We start from the raw sequence: 17,556 nt of genomic DNA, 5'->3' as shown, positions 1-17,556 counted from the left end.
TGTGACTGTGCGGAGCTGCACAGTTGTGGGCTCACACTGAATCCAACCTGGTACAATATCTGGCCTCACGAGGGTTACTGTGGACCCAGTGTCCACCAGGGCAGAGCAGGGCACCCCCTTCAAAGTGACAGGGACATGACAAAAGTCCCCAACACAGGTCCGGCCCACCACAACAACAGGCTCCGTCCGCTTGCCCATGTCTGCTTCTGGGGGAAGTGGAGCCTTGCTTCCCCGTCTGGGCCGGTGGGCTCCTCCTGAAGAAGATGGTGGTGGTTGGGATAGAAAGCCAGGGGTCCGCACTACCCGGTCAATGCGGACCCCGAGCCGTTTCCCTGAGCTCCGGGGGACTTGGGGCAATCCCGGCGCAGATGGCCTGTCTGGCCACAACCCCAGCAAACCCGGGGACCACGGCGTGTGTTTCGTTCCACCTGTAGCGACACGGCACGAATGAGTTCTGTCATATCAGCCACGCATGCAGGCTTTTCCAGCTCTGGGCTGCTCTGCCCCCCAGCTCGCCCAGAGGGTCTGCCTCCCTGTGCCCCCACCAAAGACCCAGCTGAAGCCCCAGCCCACACCAGCTCCCTCTCCAAAGCCATCTCCAAGGCTATCTGCAATGACTCAGGATGAGCCAGCTGGGTCTGTATGCGCAGCTCCGTAGGAGAAAGCGCCTGTATGAACTGGTCCCGTGCTAGCTCGCTCTGCACGTAGGGGGGCATGTGAGCATATGCCCGCCGTGAGAGGCTCTCAATGTCATTAGCTAGCACCCGTAGAGGCTCTCCAGGCTGCCTGCGTCTATTACTCAGTTCGGAGCGCAGCAGCCCGGGGTGTACACACTGTCCATAGCGCCTCCTCAATGCTCCCACTAAGGCACCATAATCGCTTCTGTCCTCGGGGCTAATCAATATCAAACAGGCCAGAGCATCATCCGTCAGGCATAAAGCCAACTGCAGTGCCCTATCTTCATTCGACCACCCCCTAAAATGAGCTAACAGTTCAAACTGAGCATGAAAAGCTTCCCAATCCGCCTTACCGGAATACTTTGGGGTCTTAACGGATACGGACGCAGCCGGGGGCTGGGCGCCACCATGTTTGTTTACATCCTGAGCCCCAGATTCCCGCCGCGTCGACGTCACCCCTTCGGTCCGCCCACCAGAATCCGCGCGAAACACATTAGACGAAGCACTCATGCCCGCTTCAGCCGCCATCACTCTAACGTCCTCCCTCAAGCGGCCTCTGGGATCCGACGCCCTGGCGATCTCCTCAGCCAGATCCTCCGACGTCCATGCACACACACCTCCTTGGCCATAATCGTCCCCTACCTCCACCTTCACTTTTGGATTCCCACGAAGCATTTTCAACCCCGTTCTCACCTACGTTAGCTAGCCACCCTAATCTGCTAGCTGGCTAACTTTTATACACGTTTTTACTTCTGACACCAGTGTAATGACCTGACTAGATCATGAAGGAACAATTGTCCAGACAGAGGATGGAGTTAACGAATGGACGGTTTATTAACCCAACTTAACACAGGCTACTGTTTGGCCGTAGCCCACGCCAAATAAATGAAAGGTACACTACAAACCAACCGTGACCTTCTCTTGTGAAGCCCAGACGTAAGAGAGAGAACAATGGCTAAACCCGGTCTTAACTTCCAATGCTCCATCCCCCTGCCCAACCCCCCTTCACGCCACTCCGCCAACCACCAGGCTGCCCGGTATCAGAACATTCCAGGCATTCCCGTGATTGGCAGATAGCAGGTTGATTGGCATGACCCCGCGAACACTGGTAAGTACGACACAACCCACTAATAGCCTAACACATAACCCACAACTGTCTGTGCGGGTCGCTACAATACAATAGAAAAAGTCTATACAGTGTGTACAAATGAGGTAGGATAAGGGGGGTAAGGCAATAAATAGGCCATAGTGGCAAAATTATTACAGTATGGCAAATTAAACACTGGGGTGATAGATGTGCAGAAGATGAGTGTGCAAGTAGCGGTACTGGGGTACAAAAGAGCAAAATAAATAACAATATGGTGATGAGGTAGTTGGATGGGCTATTTACAGATTGGCTATGTACAGGTGCAGTGATCTGTGAGCTGTTCTGACAGCTGGTGCTTAAAGCTAGTGAGGGATGTATAAGTCTCCAGCATTAGTGATTTTTGCAGTTCGTTCCAGTCATTGGCAGCAGAGAACTGGAAGGAAAGGCGGCCAAAGGAGGAATTGGCTTTTGGGGTGACCAGTGAAATATACCTGCTGGTGCGCGTGCTGCGGGTGGGTGCTGCTATGGTGACCAGTGAGCTGAGATAAGGCGGGGCTTTACCTAGCAACGACTTATTGATGACCTGGAGCCAGTGGGTTTGGCGACGGATATGAAGCGAGGGCCAGCCAACGAGAGCATACAGGTCGCAGTGGTGGGTAGTATATGGAGCTTTGGTGACAAAACGGATGGCACTGTGATAGACTGCATCCAATTTGCTGAGTAGAGTGTTGGAGGCTATTTTGTAAATGACATCACCGAAGTCAAGGATCGGTAGGATAGTCAGTTTTGCTAGGGTATGTTTGGCAGCATGAGTGAAGGATGCTTTGTTGCAAAATAGGAAGCCAATTCTAGGTTTAATTTTGGATTGGAGATGCTTAATGTGAGTCTGGAAGGAGAGTTTACAGTCTAACCAGACACCTAGGTATTTGTAGTTGTCCACATATTCTAAGTCAGAACCGTCCAGAGTAGTGATGCTGGATGGGTGGGTAGGTGTGGGCAGCGATCGGTTGAAGAGCATGCATTTAGTTTTGCTTGCATTTAAGAGCAGTTGGAGGCCACGGAAGGATAGTTGAATGGCATTGACGCTCGTCTGGAGGTTAGTTAACACAGTGTCCAAAGAAGGGCCAGAAGTATACAGAATGGTGTCGTCTGCGTAGAGGTGGATCAGAGAATCGCCAGCAGCAAGAGCGGCATCATTGATGTATACAGAGAAAAGAGTCGGCCCGAGGATTGAACCCTGTGGCACCCCCATAGAGACTGCCAGAGGTCCTGACAACAGGCCCTCCGATTTGACACACTGATTCTGTCAGAGAAGTAGTTGGTGAACCAGGCGAGGCAGTCATTTGAGAAACCAAGGCTGTTGAGTCTACCGATAAGAATGTGGTGATTGACAGAGTCGAAAGCCTTGGCCAGGTCAATGAATACAGCTGCAGAGTATTGTCTCTCATCGATGGCAGTTATGATATCGTTTAGGACCTTGAGCGTGGCTGAGGTGCACCCATCACCAGCTCGGAAACAAGATTGCATAGCGGAGAAGGTATGGTGGGATTCGAAATGGTCGGTGATCTGTTTGTTAACTTGGCTTTCGAACACCTTAGAAAGGCTGGGTAGGATAGATATAGGTCTGTAGCAGTTTGGGTCTAGAGTGTCTCCCCCTTTGAAGAGGATCTCAGACGATACGAAAGAGAGGTTGAACAAGCTAGTAATAGGGGTTGCAACAATTTTGGCAAATCATTTTAGGAATAGAGGGTCCAGATTGTCTAGCCCTGCTGAATTGTAGGGGTCCAGATTTTAAAGCTCTTTCAGAACACCAGCTATCAACAGTGGGGGGGGAAAGTATTTGATCCCCTGCTGATTTTGTACGTTTGCCCACTTACAAAGAAATGATCAGTCTATAATTTTAATAGTAGGTTTATTTGAACAGTGAGAGACAGAACAAAAAAATCCAGAAAAACGCATGTCAAAAATGTTATAAAATTATTTGCATTTTAATGAGGGAAATAAGTATTTAACCCCTCTGCAAAACATGACTTAGTACTTGGTGGCAAAACCCTTCTTGGCAATCACAGAGGTCAGACGTTTCTTGTAGTTGGCCACCAGGTTTGCACACATCTCAGGAGGGATTTTGTCCCACTCCTCTTTGCAGATCTTCTCCAAGTCATTAAGGTTTCGAGGCTGACGTTTGGCAACTCGAACCTTCAGCTCCCTCCACAGATTTTTTTATGGGATTAAGGTCTCGAGACTGGCTAGGCCACTCCAGGACCTTAATGTGCTTCTTCTTGAGCCACTCCTTTGTTGCCTTGGCTGTGTGTTTTGGGTCATTGTCATGCTGGAATACCCATCCATGACCCATTTTCAATGCCCTGGCTGAGGGAAGGAGGTTCTCACCCAAGATTTGACGGTACATGGCCCCGTCCATCGTCCCTTTGATGCGGTGAAGTTGTCCTGTCCCCTTAGCAGAAAAACACCCCCAAAGCATAATGTTTCCACCTCCATGTTTGACGGTGGAGATGGTGTTCTTGGGGTCATAGGCAGCATTCCTCCTCCAAACACGGCGAGTTGAGTTGATGTCAAAGAGCTCCATTTTGGTCTCATCTGACCACAACACTTTCACCAGTTGTCCTCTGAGTCATTCAGATGTTCATTGGCAAACTTCAGATGTGCATGTATATGTATTCTTGAGCAGGGGGACCTTGCGGGCGCTGCAGGATTTCAGTCCTTCACGGCGTAGTGTGTTACCAATTGTTTTCTTGGTGACTATGGTCCCAGCTGCCTTAAGATCATTGACAAGATCCTCCCGTGTAGTTCTGGGCTGATTCCTCACCATTCTCATGATCATTGCAACTCCACGAGGTGAGATCTTGCATGGAACCCCAGGCTATTCAATGCTAATGCAGTACGCCACAGGATGTTTTGTGCTGGTCAAGGGCAGTCAGGTCTGGAGTGAACCAAGGGCTGTATATGTTCCTGGTTCAACATTTTTTGAGTGGGGCATGCTTATTTAAGATGGTGAGGAAAGCACTTTTAAAGAATAACCAGGCATCCTCTACTGACGGAATGAGGTCAATATCCTTCCAGGATACCCGTGCTAGGTCGATTAGAAAGGCCTGCTCGCTGAAGTCTTTTAGGGAGCGTTTGACAGTGATGAGGGCTGGTCGCTTGACCGCAGACCCATTATGGATGCAGGCAATGAGGCAGGGATCGCTGAGATCCTGGTTGAAGACAGCAGAGGTGTATTTGGAGGGCAGGTTGGTTAGGATGATATCTATGAGTGTGCACATGTTTACGGATTTGGGGTTGTACCTGGTGGGTTCATTGGTAATTTGTGTGAGATTGAGGGCATCAAGCTTAGATTGTAGAATGGCTGGGGTGTTAAGCATGTCCCTGTTTAAGTCACCTAACAGCACGAGCTCTGAAGATAGATGGGGGCATTCAATTCACATATGGTGTCCAGGACACAGTTGGGGGTAGAAGGTGGTCTATAGCAAGCGGCAACAGTAAGAGACTTTTTTCTGGAGAGGTGGATTTTTAAAAGTAGAAGCTCAAATTGTTTGGGCACAGACCTGGATAGTAAGACAGAACTCTGCAGGCTATCCCTGCAGTAGATTGCACCTCCGCCCCCTTTGGCAGTTCTATCTTGTCGGAAAATGTTATAGTTAGGGATGGCAATTTCTGGGTTTTTGGTGGTCTTCCTAAGCCAGGATTCAGACACGGCTAGGACATCCGGGTTGGCAGAGTGTGCTAGGGCAGTGAATAAAACAAACTTAGGGAGGAGGCTTCTAATATTAACATGCATGAAACCAAAGCTTTTACGGTTACAGAAGTCAACAAATGAGAGTGCCTGGGGAATGGGAGTGGAGCTAGGCACTGCAAGGCCTGGATTAACTTCCACATCACCAGAGGAACAGAGGAGGAGTAGGATAACGGTACGGCTAAAGGCTAAAAGAACTGGTCGTCTAGTACGTTCAGAACAGAGAGTAAAAGGAGCAGATTTCTGGGCACGGTGGAATAGATTCAAGGCATAATGTACAGACAAAGGTATGGTAGGATGTGAATACAGTGTGGGTAAACCTGTGCATAGAGTGACGATGAAAGAGATATTGTCTCTAGAAATATTATTTAAACCAGGTGATGTCACCGCATGTGTGGGAGGTGGAACTAAAGTGTTAACTAAGGCGTATTGAGCAGGGCTAGAGGCTCTACAGTGAAATGAGGCAACAATTACTAACCAAAACAGCAATGGACAAGGCATATTGACGTCAGGGAGAGGCATGCGTAGCCGAGTGATCATAGGAGTCCAGTGAATGGCTTCAGGCAGCTAGCGGGCCGGAGCTAGCAAGCTAGCAGAAGGGCCTTTGAGGGACATCGCGACGGAAGAAAGTCTGTTGTGGCCCCTTTGTGCTGTTACGTCGGCAGACGAATCAGCAGGGCTCCGTGTGGTAAACCAGGCCAATTGGCAAAATATGTATAGTGGCCAAAGAATTTGTCCGATGGGCCTCTTAAGCTAACAGTCCAATGTGCTCTAGACAGCTAGCGGGCCGTGGCTAGCAGGCTAGCAGATGGGCATTCAGGGGACGTCGCGACGGAGGAGCCATTTGAGAAACCGCCTCGGGCGAATCACGTCGGTAGTGCAGTTGTGATGGGTCGGCGGGGGTCCAGGCCAGTTTGCAAAATAGGTATTGAAGCCCAAGGAGTGGCTGATGGACCTCTTCAGCTAGCCGGGAGATGGGCCTAGCAGATGGGCCTAGCAAGGCTAGCTCCAGGCTAATTGGTTCTTGCTTCGGGACAGAGACGTTAGCCAGGAGTGGCCACTCGGATAGCAGCTGACTAGCTGCGATGATCCAGGTGAAAAAAAAGGTTCAGAGCTTGCAGTAGGAATCCGGAGATATGGAGAAAAATAAGTCAGATTTGCTCTGGTTTGAGTTGCACTGTGCAGACTGGCGAGAGTTGTCCGGGCTAAAGGTAGCTGATGATCGCTAACAGTGGCTAGCTGACTGCTAGTTAGCTGGCTAGCTTCTGTTGGGGGTTCTGGTTCAGAGGACGGATCAGCAGGGCTCCGTGTGGTAAACCAGGCCAATTGGCAAAATAGGTATAGTGGTCGAAGAATTTGTCCGATGGGCCTCTTAAGCTAACAGTCCGATGTGCTCTAGTCAGCTAGCGGGCCGCGCCTAGCAGGCTAGCGGGTGGACATTCAGGGGACTTCGCGACGGAGGAGACAGTTGAGAAACCCCCTCGGGCAAATCATGTCGGTAGTCCAGTCGTGATGGGTCGGCGGGGGTCCATGCCAATTGGCAAAATAGGTATTGTAGCCCAAGGAGTGGCTGATGGGCCTCTTCGGCTAGCCGGGAGATGGGCCTAGTAGATGGGCCTAGCAATGGCTAACTGACTACTAGCTAGTTCTTAAGTATAAAAAATAGCAGATGCGTACCACATTGGGTGAGGCGGGTTGCAGGAGAGTATATTCAGTCTGTAGATGGAAAGTGATATTAAAATATTAACGATATTTACACGGGACAAGACAAAACACACGTCTGACTGCTACGCCATCTTGGTTGGACCAAACACTTTTGAATCTGCTAGCTTGCTAGTTGGCTACACTCGTGGAGTCTGAGGAATTAATTCATCTTCTGCCAAAGTCTGTCAAGTAAAGATGGGCTGAAGTTTGACAAGATATTGTATGTAGGCCTATGAAACGCAGTTAGCTGATCCCCGCCGGTGTGCTTTCAGTTGTCTCTCTCATGCTACTGTGCAGTCAGGCTTGATGTCCATTTCTGGGAAAGTATAACGTTAGTAGCCTACTGTTACAGTGGAACATTGTCTGAGTGTTGTAACTAGCTAACACACACACACACACACACACACACACACACACACACACACACACACACACACACACACACACACACACACACACACACACACACACACACACACACACACACTACAGTAAAGAAACCAGACAATGCCACTATTCTTTAAAGAAATGTTTGTTTCAGAGATGAAGCGGTCTGTTTATTTTTCAGCGCTATTATGTGCAGAATGATATGCTTTGGCCAGATGGAGATTTCATCACAATGCCAGAAATTAGTCAGATCTTTGGGGAGGTAAGCATTTTCATCAGAACCATATTTTAATTCATGTTAATCAATACAAAAATGGATTGCTGTGTTGTAGATGTACACATATACATGTGTAACCGATGTGAAATGGCTAGTTAGTTAGCGGTGGTGCGCGCTAATAGCATTTCAATCAGTGACGTCACTCGCTCTGAGACTTGAAGTAGGGTTTCCCCTTGCGATGCAAGGGCCGCGGCTTTTGTGGCGCGATGGGTAACGATGCTTCGTGGGGTGTCAGTTGTTGATGTGTGCAAGGGTCCCTGGTTCGAGCCCAGGTTGGGGCGAAGAGAGGGACGGAACCTACACTGTTACATTGGTGCTGTGACCCGGATCATTGGTTGCTGCGGAAAAAGGAGGTCAAAGGGGGGGTGAGTGTAACCGATGTGAAATGGCTAGTTAGTTAGCGGTGGTGCGCGCTAATAGCATTTCAATCAGTGACGTCACTCGCTCTGAGACTTGAAGTAGGGTTTCCCCTTGCGTTGCAAGGGCCGCGGCTTTTGTGACGCGATGGGTAACGATGCTTCGTGGGGTGTCAGTTGTTGATGTGTGCAAGGGTCCCTGGTTCGAGCCCAGGTTGGGGCTAAGAGAGGGACGGAACCTACACTGTTACACATGCTTGATCAACAGTCTTTCTATGTTCTAGTTTCTTGATGTTGTTCCATACCAATGCCCTAAATGATGATGATGATGGTTTCAGCTTATCCCTTCTCTGTCTGTAGCTGCTGGGGATCTGGTGTTTAAGCGAGTGGATGGGAGCAGGGAAGCCCAGTCACTTCCAGTTAGTGGAGTTTGGACCAGGAAGAGGCTCCTTGGCCAATTACATTCTCAGAGTATGTACAGTACCTGTCACAAGTTTGGACACACCTACTCATTCAAGTGTTTTTCTTTATTTTTACTATTTTCTACATTGTACAATAATAGTGAAGACATCAAAACTATGAAATAACACATATGGAATTATGTAAAAACCAATAAAGTGTTAAACAAATCTAAATATACTTGAGATTCTTCAAAGTAGCCTTGATGACAGCTTTGCACACTCTTGTCATTCTCTCAACCAGCTTCATGAGGTAGTCACCTGGAATGCATTTCAATTAACATGTGTGCCTTGTTAAAAGGAATTTCTTTCCTTAATGCGTTTGAGCCAATCAGTTGTGTTGTGACAAGGTAGGGAGGTATACAGAAGATGGTCTTTTACCAAATAGGGCTAAGTCCATATTATGTCAAGAACAGCTCAAATAAGCAAAGAGAAATGACAGTCCATCATTACTTTAAGACATGAAGGTCAGTCAATCTGGAAAATGGCAAGAGCTTTGAAAGTTTCTTCAAGTGCAGTTGCAAAAAACATCAAGCGCTATGATGAAAAAGAAGACCCAGAGTTACCTCTGCTGCAGAGGATACGTTCATTAGAGTTACCAGCTTCAGAAATTGCAGCCCAAATAAATGCTTCACAGAGTTCAAGTAACGGACACATCTCAACATCAACTGTTCAGAGGAGACTGGAATCAGGCCTTCGTGGTTGAATTGCCACAAAGAAACCACTACTAAAGGACACCAATAATAATAAGACACTTGCTTGGGCCAAGAAACACGAGCAATGGATATTAGACCTGTGGAAATCTGTCCTTTGGTCTGATGAGTCCAAATTTGAGATTTTTTAGTTCCAACCGCCATGTCTTTGTGAGACGCAGAGTAGGTGAACGGATGATCTCCACATGTGTGGTTCTCACAGTGAAGCATGGAAGAGGAGGTAAGGTGATGTGGGGGTGCTGTGCTGCAGCGATACGCCATACCCTCAGGTTTTTGCTTAATGGGACTAAGAAGGAGAGTGATGGAGTGCTGCATCAGATGACCTGGCCTCCACAATCACCCGACGTCAACCCAATTGAGATGATTTGGGATGAGTTGGACCGCAGAGTGAAGGAAAAGCAGCTAACAAGTGCTCAGCATATTTGGGAACTCCTTCAAGGCAGTTGGGAAATCATTCCTCATGGTTGAGAGAATGCCAAGAGTGTGCAAAGCTGTCATCAACGCAAAGGGTGGCTTCTTTGAAGAATCTCAAATATATTTTAATTTAACACTTTTTTTGCTTACTACATGATTCCATATGTGTTATTTCATAGTTTTGATGTCTTCACTATTCTACAATGTAGAAATATTTTAAAAATAAAGAAAAACCCTTGAAAGAGTAGATGTGTCCAAACTTTGGACTGGTACTATATGCCCAGTCTAGTGATGCTATGTCCTACTACATGGCCAAATGCTTTGTAAACAGACAGTATTCATGTGAGTTCAATATATGACCAGTGGAGGGAGCAATTTCCACATTTAGTCCATCAATCTAATAAGCTAAACAATACGCTGTCTGTCTGTCTGTCTGTCCTGGTCTGGTCTGGTCTGGTCTGGTTGGTTGGTTGGTCCAGGTCATCAGTCAGCTGCGTGGTGCCCTGGGCGGGGCTGCTGTCTCAGTTCACCTTGTGGAGGTGAGTTCTAAACTGGTCCAGGCTCTGACGAGGGACCAGAGCCTGGTGTGGGCCAGGAAGGATGAGCATGTGTACCGCCAGGGGACCACCACCACAGGCCTCCCCATCTCCTGGTACCGCAACCTGGATGACGTCCCCAGAGGTAGTAATCTATAGTTTTAAATGAGGTAATTGTAGTTCATCTTAATTTAGTTCATCTCATGTTGGATTACGTGTCTAGAGGTAGACGTAGTATAGAAACTTGTCTGGAGACTAATGATGCATGCTGTAATACTTAATAATTTAGCTATGGTAAGATTTTAATACATTTCATTTACTGGGTGTGAATTTGTTATTGATTGGCATTTTTTTCTTTCAAACAGGCTTCAGCATCTACCTTGCTCATGAGTTCTTTGATGCCTTACCCATCCACAAATTCCATGTACATTTACTTTACCAGCTATTTGGATTAGACATATAGATCACAAGTAATTGAAAAACATGAATTGTAAGTGCCATTTGATCCGTTGCGTTGTGCATTCATTGTGATGTGGGCACAGAGAACAAAGAAAGGCTGGAGGGAGGTGATGGTGGATATTGAACTAGATCAGCCAGGCAAGCTGAGGTTTGTCATAGTGCCAGCTCCTACTCTTGCCTCTCCTCAGCTCATTCAGGTGAGTGCTGCGTGTTGATGATTAAAGGTCGAATGCAGCTGTTTTTTTTTATGTCAATATCAAATCATTTCTGTGTAACAACTAAGGACCTTACTGTGATTGTTTTCAATTAAAATGGTCAAAAAGAAACAAAAATGCTTCTTGGCAAAGAGCAATTTCTCAAGCAAGAAGCAAGCTAGAAAGGTAGGACTGTCTGAGAGTGGTCTGAGTGGGGATGGGATGTCGCCAGGCAGGCCAAAACTCCATACCACCAAAACAGGCTGAAATTTCAGGTGGTCTTTTCAAACAAGCCTTACACGAAAAGTGCATTATCATCAATTTCACAGTATTATTCCAACCTCATAGTGTGGAAATGTACACTGAGTGCACAAAACATTATTAAAACCTTCCTAATATTGAGTTGCACTCCCCTTTTTTCCCTCAGAACAGGCTCAATTTATCGGAACATGGACTCTACGAGGTGTCAAAAGTGTTCCACACGGATGCTGGCCACACGGATGTTGACTCCAATGGTTCGCATGGTTGTGTCAAGTTGGACCATACTTGATAGACACAAGAAACTGTTGAGCGTGGGGAAAAAAACAGCAGCGTTGCAGTTCTTGACACAAACCGATGTGCCTACTACGATACTCCGTTCAAAGACACTTAAATATTTTTACTTTCCCATTCACCCTCTGAATGGCACACAATCCATGCCAATTCATGTCAATTGTCTCAAGGCTTAAAAAATCCTTATTTAACCTGTCTCCTCCCCTTCATCTACACTTATTGAAGTGGATTTAACGTGTGACATCAATTAAGGGATCATAGCTTTCACCTGGTCAGTCTGTCATGGAAAGAGCAGGTGTTTTCAAATGTTTTGTACACTCAGTGTATATACAGTTGAAGTCGAAAGTTTACATACACTTAGGTTGGAGTCATTAAAACTTGTTTTTCAACCACTCCACAAATTTCTTGTTAACAAAGTTTTGGCAAGTTGGTTAGGACATCTACTTTGTGCATGACACAAGTAATATTTCCAACAATTGTTTACAGACAAATTATTTCACTTATAATTCGCTGTATCACAATTCCAGTGGGTCAGAAGTTTACATACACTAAGTTGACTGTGCCTTTAAACAGCTTGGAAAGTTCCAGAAAATGATGTCATGGCTTTAGAAGCTTCTGATAGGCTAATTGACATCATTTGAGTCAATTGGAGGTGTACCTGTGGATGTATTTCAAGGCCTACCTTCAAACTCAGTGCCTCTTTGCTTGACATCATGGGAAAATCAAAAGAAATCAGCCAAGACCTCAGAAAAAAATAGTAGAGTCTGGTTCATCATTGGGAGCAATTTCCTAACTCCTGAATGTACCACGTTAATCTGTACAAACAATAGTACAGTACGCAAGTATAAACACCATGGGACCAAACAGCCGTCATACCGCTCAGGAAGGAGACGCGTTCTGTCTCCTAGAGATGAACGTACTTTTGTGCGAAAAGTGCAAAGCAATCCCAGAACAACAGAAAAGAACCGTATGAAGATGCTGGAGGACTCCCGGGTGGCGCAGTGGTCTCCGGGTTCGAGCCCAGGCTCTGTCGCAGCCAGCCGCGACCGGGAGGTCCATGTGTCGACGCACAATTGGCCCAGCGTCGTCCGGGTTAGGGAGGGTTTGGCCGGCAGGGATATCCTTGTCTCATCTCGCACTAGAAACTCCTGTGGCGGGCCGGGCGCAGTGCACGCTGACCAGGTCGCCTGGTGTACGGTGTTTCCTCCGACACATTGGTGCGGCTGGCTTTCGGGTTAAGCAGTGCGGCTAAGTTGGATTGTGTTTCGGAGGACGCATGGCTCTCAACCTTCACCCCTCCGAGTCTGTACGGGAGTTGCAGCGATGAGACAAGACTGTAACTACTACCAATTGGATACCACGAAATTGGGGAGAGAAAAGGGGTATAAAAAAAAGAAGAAGATGCTGGAGGAAACAGGTACAAAAGTATCTATATCCACAGTAAAACAAGTCCTATATTGACATAACCTGAAAGGCCGCTCAGCAAGGAAGAAGCCACTGCTCCAAAACCACCATAAAAAAGGCAGATTACCGTTTGCAACTGCACATGGGGACAAAGATCGTACTTTTTGGAGAAATGTCCTCTGGTCTGATGAAACAAAAATAGAACTGTTTGGCCATAATGAACATCGTTATGTTTGGAGGGAAAAGGGGGAGGCTTGCAAGCCGAAGAACACCATCCCAACCATGAAGCATGGAGGTGGCAGCATCATGTTGTGGGGGTGCTTTGCTGTAGGAGGGACTGGTGCACTTTGCAAAATAGATAGCATCATGAGGTAGGAAAATTATGTGGATATATTGAAGCAACATCTCAAGACATCAGTCAGGAAGTTAAAGCTTGGTCGCAAATGGGTCTTTCAAATAGACAATGACCCCAAGCATACATCTAAAGTTGTGGCAAAATGGCTTAAGGACAACAAAGTCAAGGTATTGGAGTGGCCATCACAAAGCACTGACCTCAATCCTATAGAAAATTTGTGGGCAGAACTGAAAACGCGTGTGCGAGCAAGGAGGCCTACAAACCTGACTCCGTTACACCAGCTCTGTCAAGAGGAATGGGCCAAAATTCACCCAACTTATTGTGGGAAGCTTGTGGAAGGCTACCCGAAATGTTTGACCCAAGTTAAACAATTTAAAGGCAATGCTACCAAATACTAATTGAGTGTATGTAAACTTCTGACCCACTGGGAATGTGATGAAATAAATTATTCTCTCTACTATTATTCTGACATTTCCCATTCTTAAAATAAAGTGGTGATCCTATCTGACCAAAGACGGAATTTTTACTAGGATTTAATGTCAGGAATTGTGAAAAACGGAGTTTAAATGTATTTGGCTAAGGTGTATGTAAACTGTAAAACACAGGAAAATCACATTTTTTATTCAGTTTTTCTTGAGTTTTGTATCATATTGTACAACAGCTGATGAAACTAACAGTGTAAAAGTGTGAAGAAATGTGATCAATGTTATTTCCTGATAGTTGCTGGTTGAAAATACAATTCACACTTAACCGGTTTTGCATGGGTGTGGTTTTGGCTTGCATGGTGACATCACCAGGCGGCATAAGTTAATAGACCAATAAATGAGAGTTCCAAACCTCTCTGCCAATAACATTTTGTGACCCAGAAATGATTTTATATTGAGATAAAAACGGCTGCATTGAGCCTTTAACCTTTTTTAATTACAAAGATTTTTAAAAAACTGTTCAATATCTTTGCTTAAGCCTTTGTTTTATGGTACATAGACACAAACACACCCACAAATTGCTCGACAAACTCCTTTTTCCTTAAAAGTTTGACGACTCTCCAGCATCTGTCTTTTATTACCCATCTTTATGCAATATATACAGTACCAACCTATTTCATCTGGTCTCTCTGGAAGAGTGCAGGGGCTTTGAACAGCGTGCCAAAGCCTGACATCATGAGTGATCTTGGGTGAAACCCCCTTACTGGTTTGAAACCCCGACTAATGGCTGCAGCCCGTGCCTGACAGGCATGTGTATCTCAGGTTCCACATATTGTAGTAGAGTTTATTAACCTTAACGCTGTTCTCTTTACGCTCGCCATGGTTAAAAGCTGTACATAATCTTCTCTGCTGCTCCGCTCTTTCATCACTGTGGTCTAATGGAGTTTCCATTAGAAGTAGATAGGCTTATAGCTTTTAATACTCCACTTGAGTCTCTTTTTCCCCTCAACATGTGTTCCCCGATTAGTCTAAGGGTATGTGTCCCAAATCGCACCCTATTCCCTATATAGTGCACTGCTTTTGACCAGGGCCCATAGGGTAGTGCACTATATAGGGAATATGGTGCCGTTTGGGATGCGTCTTATCCCACCCAGGCAAGCCCCTCCTTTTGGTTCTGTGTTGCCTAGGGGCTTGGAGCCGGTGCTGCTTAGTGGAGATGATTTGGAAGTGAAGTCATGTATGATTGATGATGTGTGTTCTCAGGCCTCTGTGTGTTGGCCTGGGCTTCACACAGACGAGGTAAGCAGAGCCGCTCTTGTTTTTGTTCTGAAACCCCTCACCTCCTAGGCAGATGAAGTGAGACGGCTCGTGGAGGTCTGCCCGGAGGGAGGGGTCATCGTCCAGCAACTGGCCAATCGGATCGCAGAGGACGGGGGCGCAGGACTGATTGCAGACTACGGGCACGGAGGGACCAAGACGGACACGTTCAGAGTGCGTACCATCATGTCTCCAACTTGGCCCATTTATCAGCAGGTTTTAATACCGTCTCGGTTTGTGTGTGTCTCTGACTTAGTATGTATGGTAATGTGATTAGCCGAACAAGCTTCAGCGACAAGGAAACCGATGCAGGAAGCCGACATGCCTCTCTTGCCCTTTGCTGGTGACACACGGAAATCAGGGTCAACTGCCCTCCAGTCCTGTTCCTCGTGCTCCACCCTAACCTAGCCCCATCTGGCCCCTATTAAGAGGGGGGGGGCTCTCACCGCATGGCTCTCTGGCTCTGGGACTCACTAATGTGTGTGATGAAAAGGGGGGGGGAGAGGTTCAAACAAGCGGCCCCCTCCTTCAAAAGACATGTGGCAGGGAACTGCACAATCCCATCTGTGAACAAGGCGTCCATGGTTCAGGACGGCTCACACTTATGTCACAAGTGACTACATGAAGATATTATCAGCTGTTGCACGTGAAAGGAAGCACCTGATTTGGAATTGAAAAAAAGAAGGAAATATTTAACAACTAACAAATTAAGTCAAATGAAAATGTAACAATACACAAATAAACTATTGTAGTCATGCGTCATGTTGTCATAACACCAGACCGTCTCTCCTGTCCCCCACCCCCAGGGTTTCAAAGATCAGAAGCTCCAAGATGTCCTAGCGTCCCCTGGCTCTGCTGACCTTACTGCTGTCGTGGACTTCAGTTACCTGAGGAAGATGGCTGGAGCTACGGTGGCCTGCATGGGGCCAAAGAGACTTCCTGAAAAATATGGGCATCGATACACGCTTACAGGTGGGAAGGAACCCTGTGTTAACACAGCATTATTCCACTTATTTATTCCTGGGGCTAAGGTGACTAATGTATAAACTAAAATATAAACGCAACATGTAAAGTGTTGGTCCCATGTTTCATGAGCTGAAATAAAAGATCCCAGAAATGTTCCTTGTCCTTTTTGTTTGTGAACACATTTGTTTACAAAGTGAGCATTTCATACTTGGGTGATTCCTGACAAAACCAGGACAAAAAAAAAGTGTATTTTTTTTGTCCTGGTTTCGTGACAAATTCACCCACTAATTAGTTTGCATCAGTTTCTTTCAAAGCAATACATTAAGTGGACATTCATGGTTTTCAACTGGCTGATCGGGGCTTTCAAGAGCACTTGGGATAAACGTTTTACTTTGCCCTCTACTCAATTAGCGTTGTCTAATTGCAATGTTGGGTTTCTCTTCAGGTTCTGCTGAGGAACTGTGCAGACCCGTCTATAAAGGCCGAGCTGATCCAGGGCTTTGACATGCTGACCAACCCCCAGAAGATGGGCGAGAGGTTCCAGTTCTTCACCATGCTCAACCACAGTCGCCTCACCAGACCCGAGGCTGAGCAGTCCGAGGGGGGGGGGGAGAAGATGGCCCCGGTTCCCAAGAAGGCCCTAACGCCCCTGCCTGTGGCTAGCTTCAGTGAGCAGTGAACCCACCATGGGTTCCAACAGAGACTGCACTGCAGAGGCTGTGAATGTGAACTCGCCTGTGAAGGCACTTAAAATTCGCACTCATGAATTTAGTACTATACCATGATTATATACACAAGACCTTCCGGAAGCAATAGGGTTTGGTCTGAATTTAGTTTGAAAAGTTGAGCTTATGTGCTAATCAAATCTAAGAATGATGCACCCTGAGGGACGATGGTAACTGACGTCTTTCTTTGCCATATATATGTTAATTAAAGCAACATGTAATTCAGAGGGGTACGGAATGTCAGTCAGAAGAGAACGTCACCCCGGGTCACAGCGTTTGAAGCTATAGGAATACAGCTCCGCTCTGCTCCTGTCTTTTGGAAGGAAACAATTAATGGGCCACATGGTGCCTGGCTGCCTTAACATCTTGAACCAATTGGGTGAGCGTGGCGGTAGTAGATCGCAGCCATGTCCCAAATGGCGCCCCGTTCCCTATGTGGTGCACTACTTTTGACCAGAGCCCTGGTCAAAAGCAGTGCACACTACATAGGGAATAGGGTGCCATTTGGGATGCAAGTCAGCCACTCGCAGCATGCTGTGTTTTGCTCTGACAAGCTCGCCCTTGCTGCCCCAGTAGCAATTAAAAGAGACTATTACACAGGACTATCACCGTAGCCAAAATAACCAGCCAGTCCTACTGAGGGAGGCTAATGTGAAGCTAAGATGTTAAAGACTTGATGATTAAAAGTCATTCCACAACATTTTTCTTGTGTATATTATGTAGCAGTACCATCTTTGTCTGGGAATCACATAATGCACTAAGTATTTTCTTCATTTTTATGTGATCATTTGATCAAGAC

At 46.6% G+C, this 17,556-nt stretch overlaps 1 protein-coding gene across 1 annotated transcript; it reads left to right on the top strand.

The window, feature by feature from the left end:
* Positions 1–8,629: 8,629 nt before the first annotated feature.
* Positions 8,630–16,711, top strand: LOC106607905 (protein arginine methyltransferase NDUFAF7, mitochondrial-like). The gene is made up of 7 exons (XM_082976158.1): positions 8,630–8,710; positions 10,304–10,505; positions 10,726–10,784; positions 10,903–11,016; positions 15,097–15,240; positions 15,873–15,977; positions 16,478–16,711. Exons 1-7 carry the CDS (start codon positions 8,630–8,632, stop codon positions 16,709–16,711), a joined length of 939 nt encoding a protein of 312 aa, XP_082832284.1.
* Positions 16,712–17,556: the final 845 nt, after the last annotated feature.

This window comes from Salmo salar, chromosome 06 (assembly GCF_965601325.2).
Source record: "Salmo salar chromosome 06, fSalSal1, whole genome shotgun sequence".
NCBI classification, from domain to species: Eukaryota; Metazoa; Chordata; class Actinopteri; order Salmoniformes; family Salmonidae; genus Salmo; species Salmo salar.
The sequence above is the reverse complement of the archived record's forward strand: the minus strand, read 5'-3'. Positions and strand labels throughout refer to the sequence as shown.

Bases quoted from the DNA above. Each gene is read 5' to 3' on its own strand.
- LOC106607905 (XM_082976158.1), top strand. From the start codon at position 8,630: ATGGGAGCAGGGAAGCCCAGTCACTTCCAGTTAGTGGAGTTTGGACCA. The intron at 10,506-10,725 runs GTAGTAATCTAT...TCTTTCAAACAG, and splicing joins CCTGGATGACGTCCCCAGAG to GCTTCAGCATCTACCTTGCT. The intron at 10,785-10,902 runs GTACATTTACTT...ATGTGGGCACAG, and splicing joins TACCCATCCACAAATTCCAT to AGAACAAAGAAAGGCTGGAG.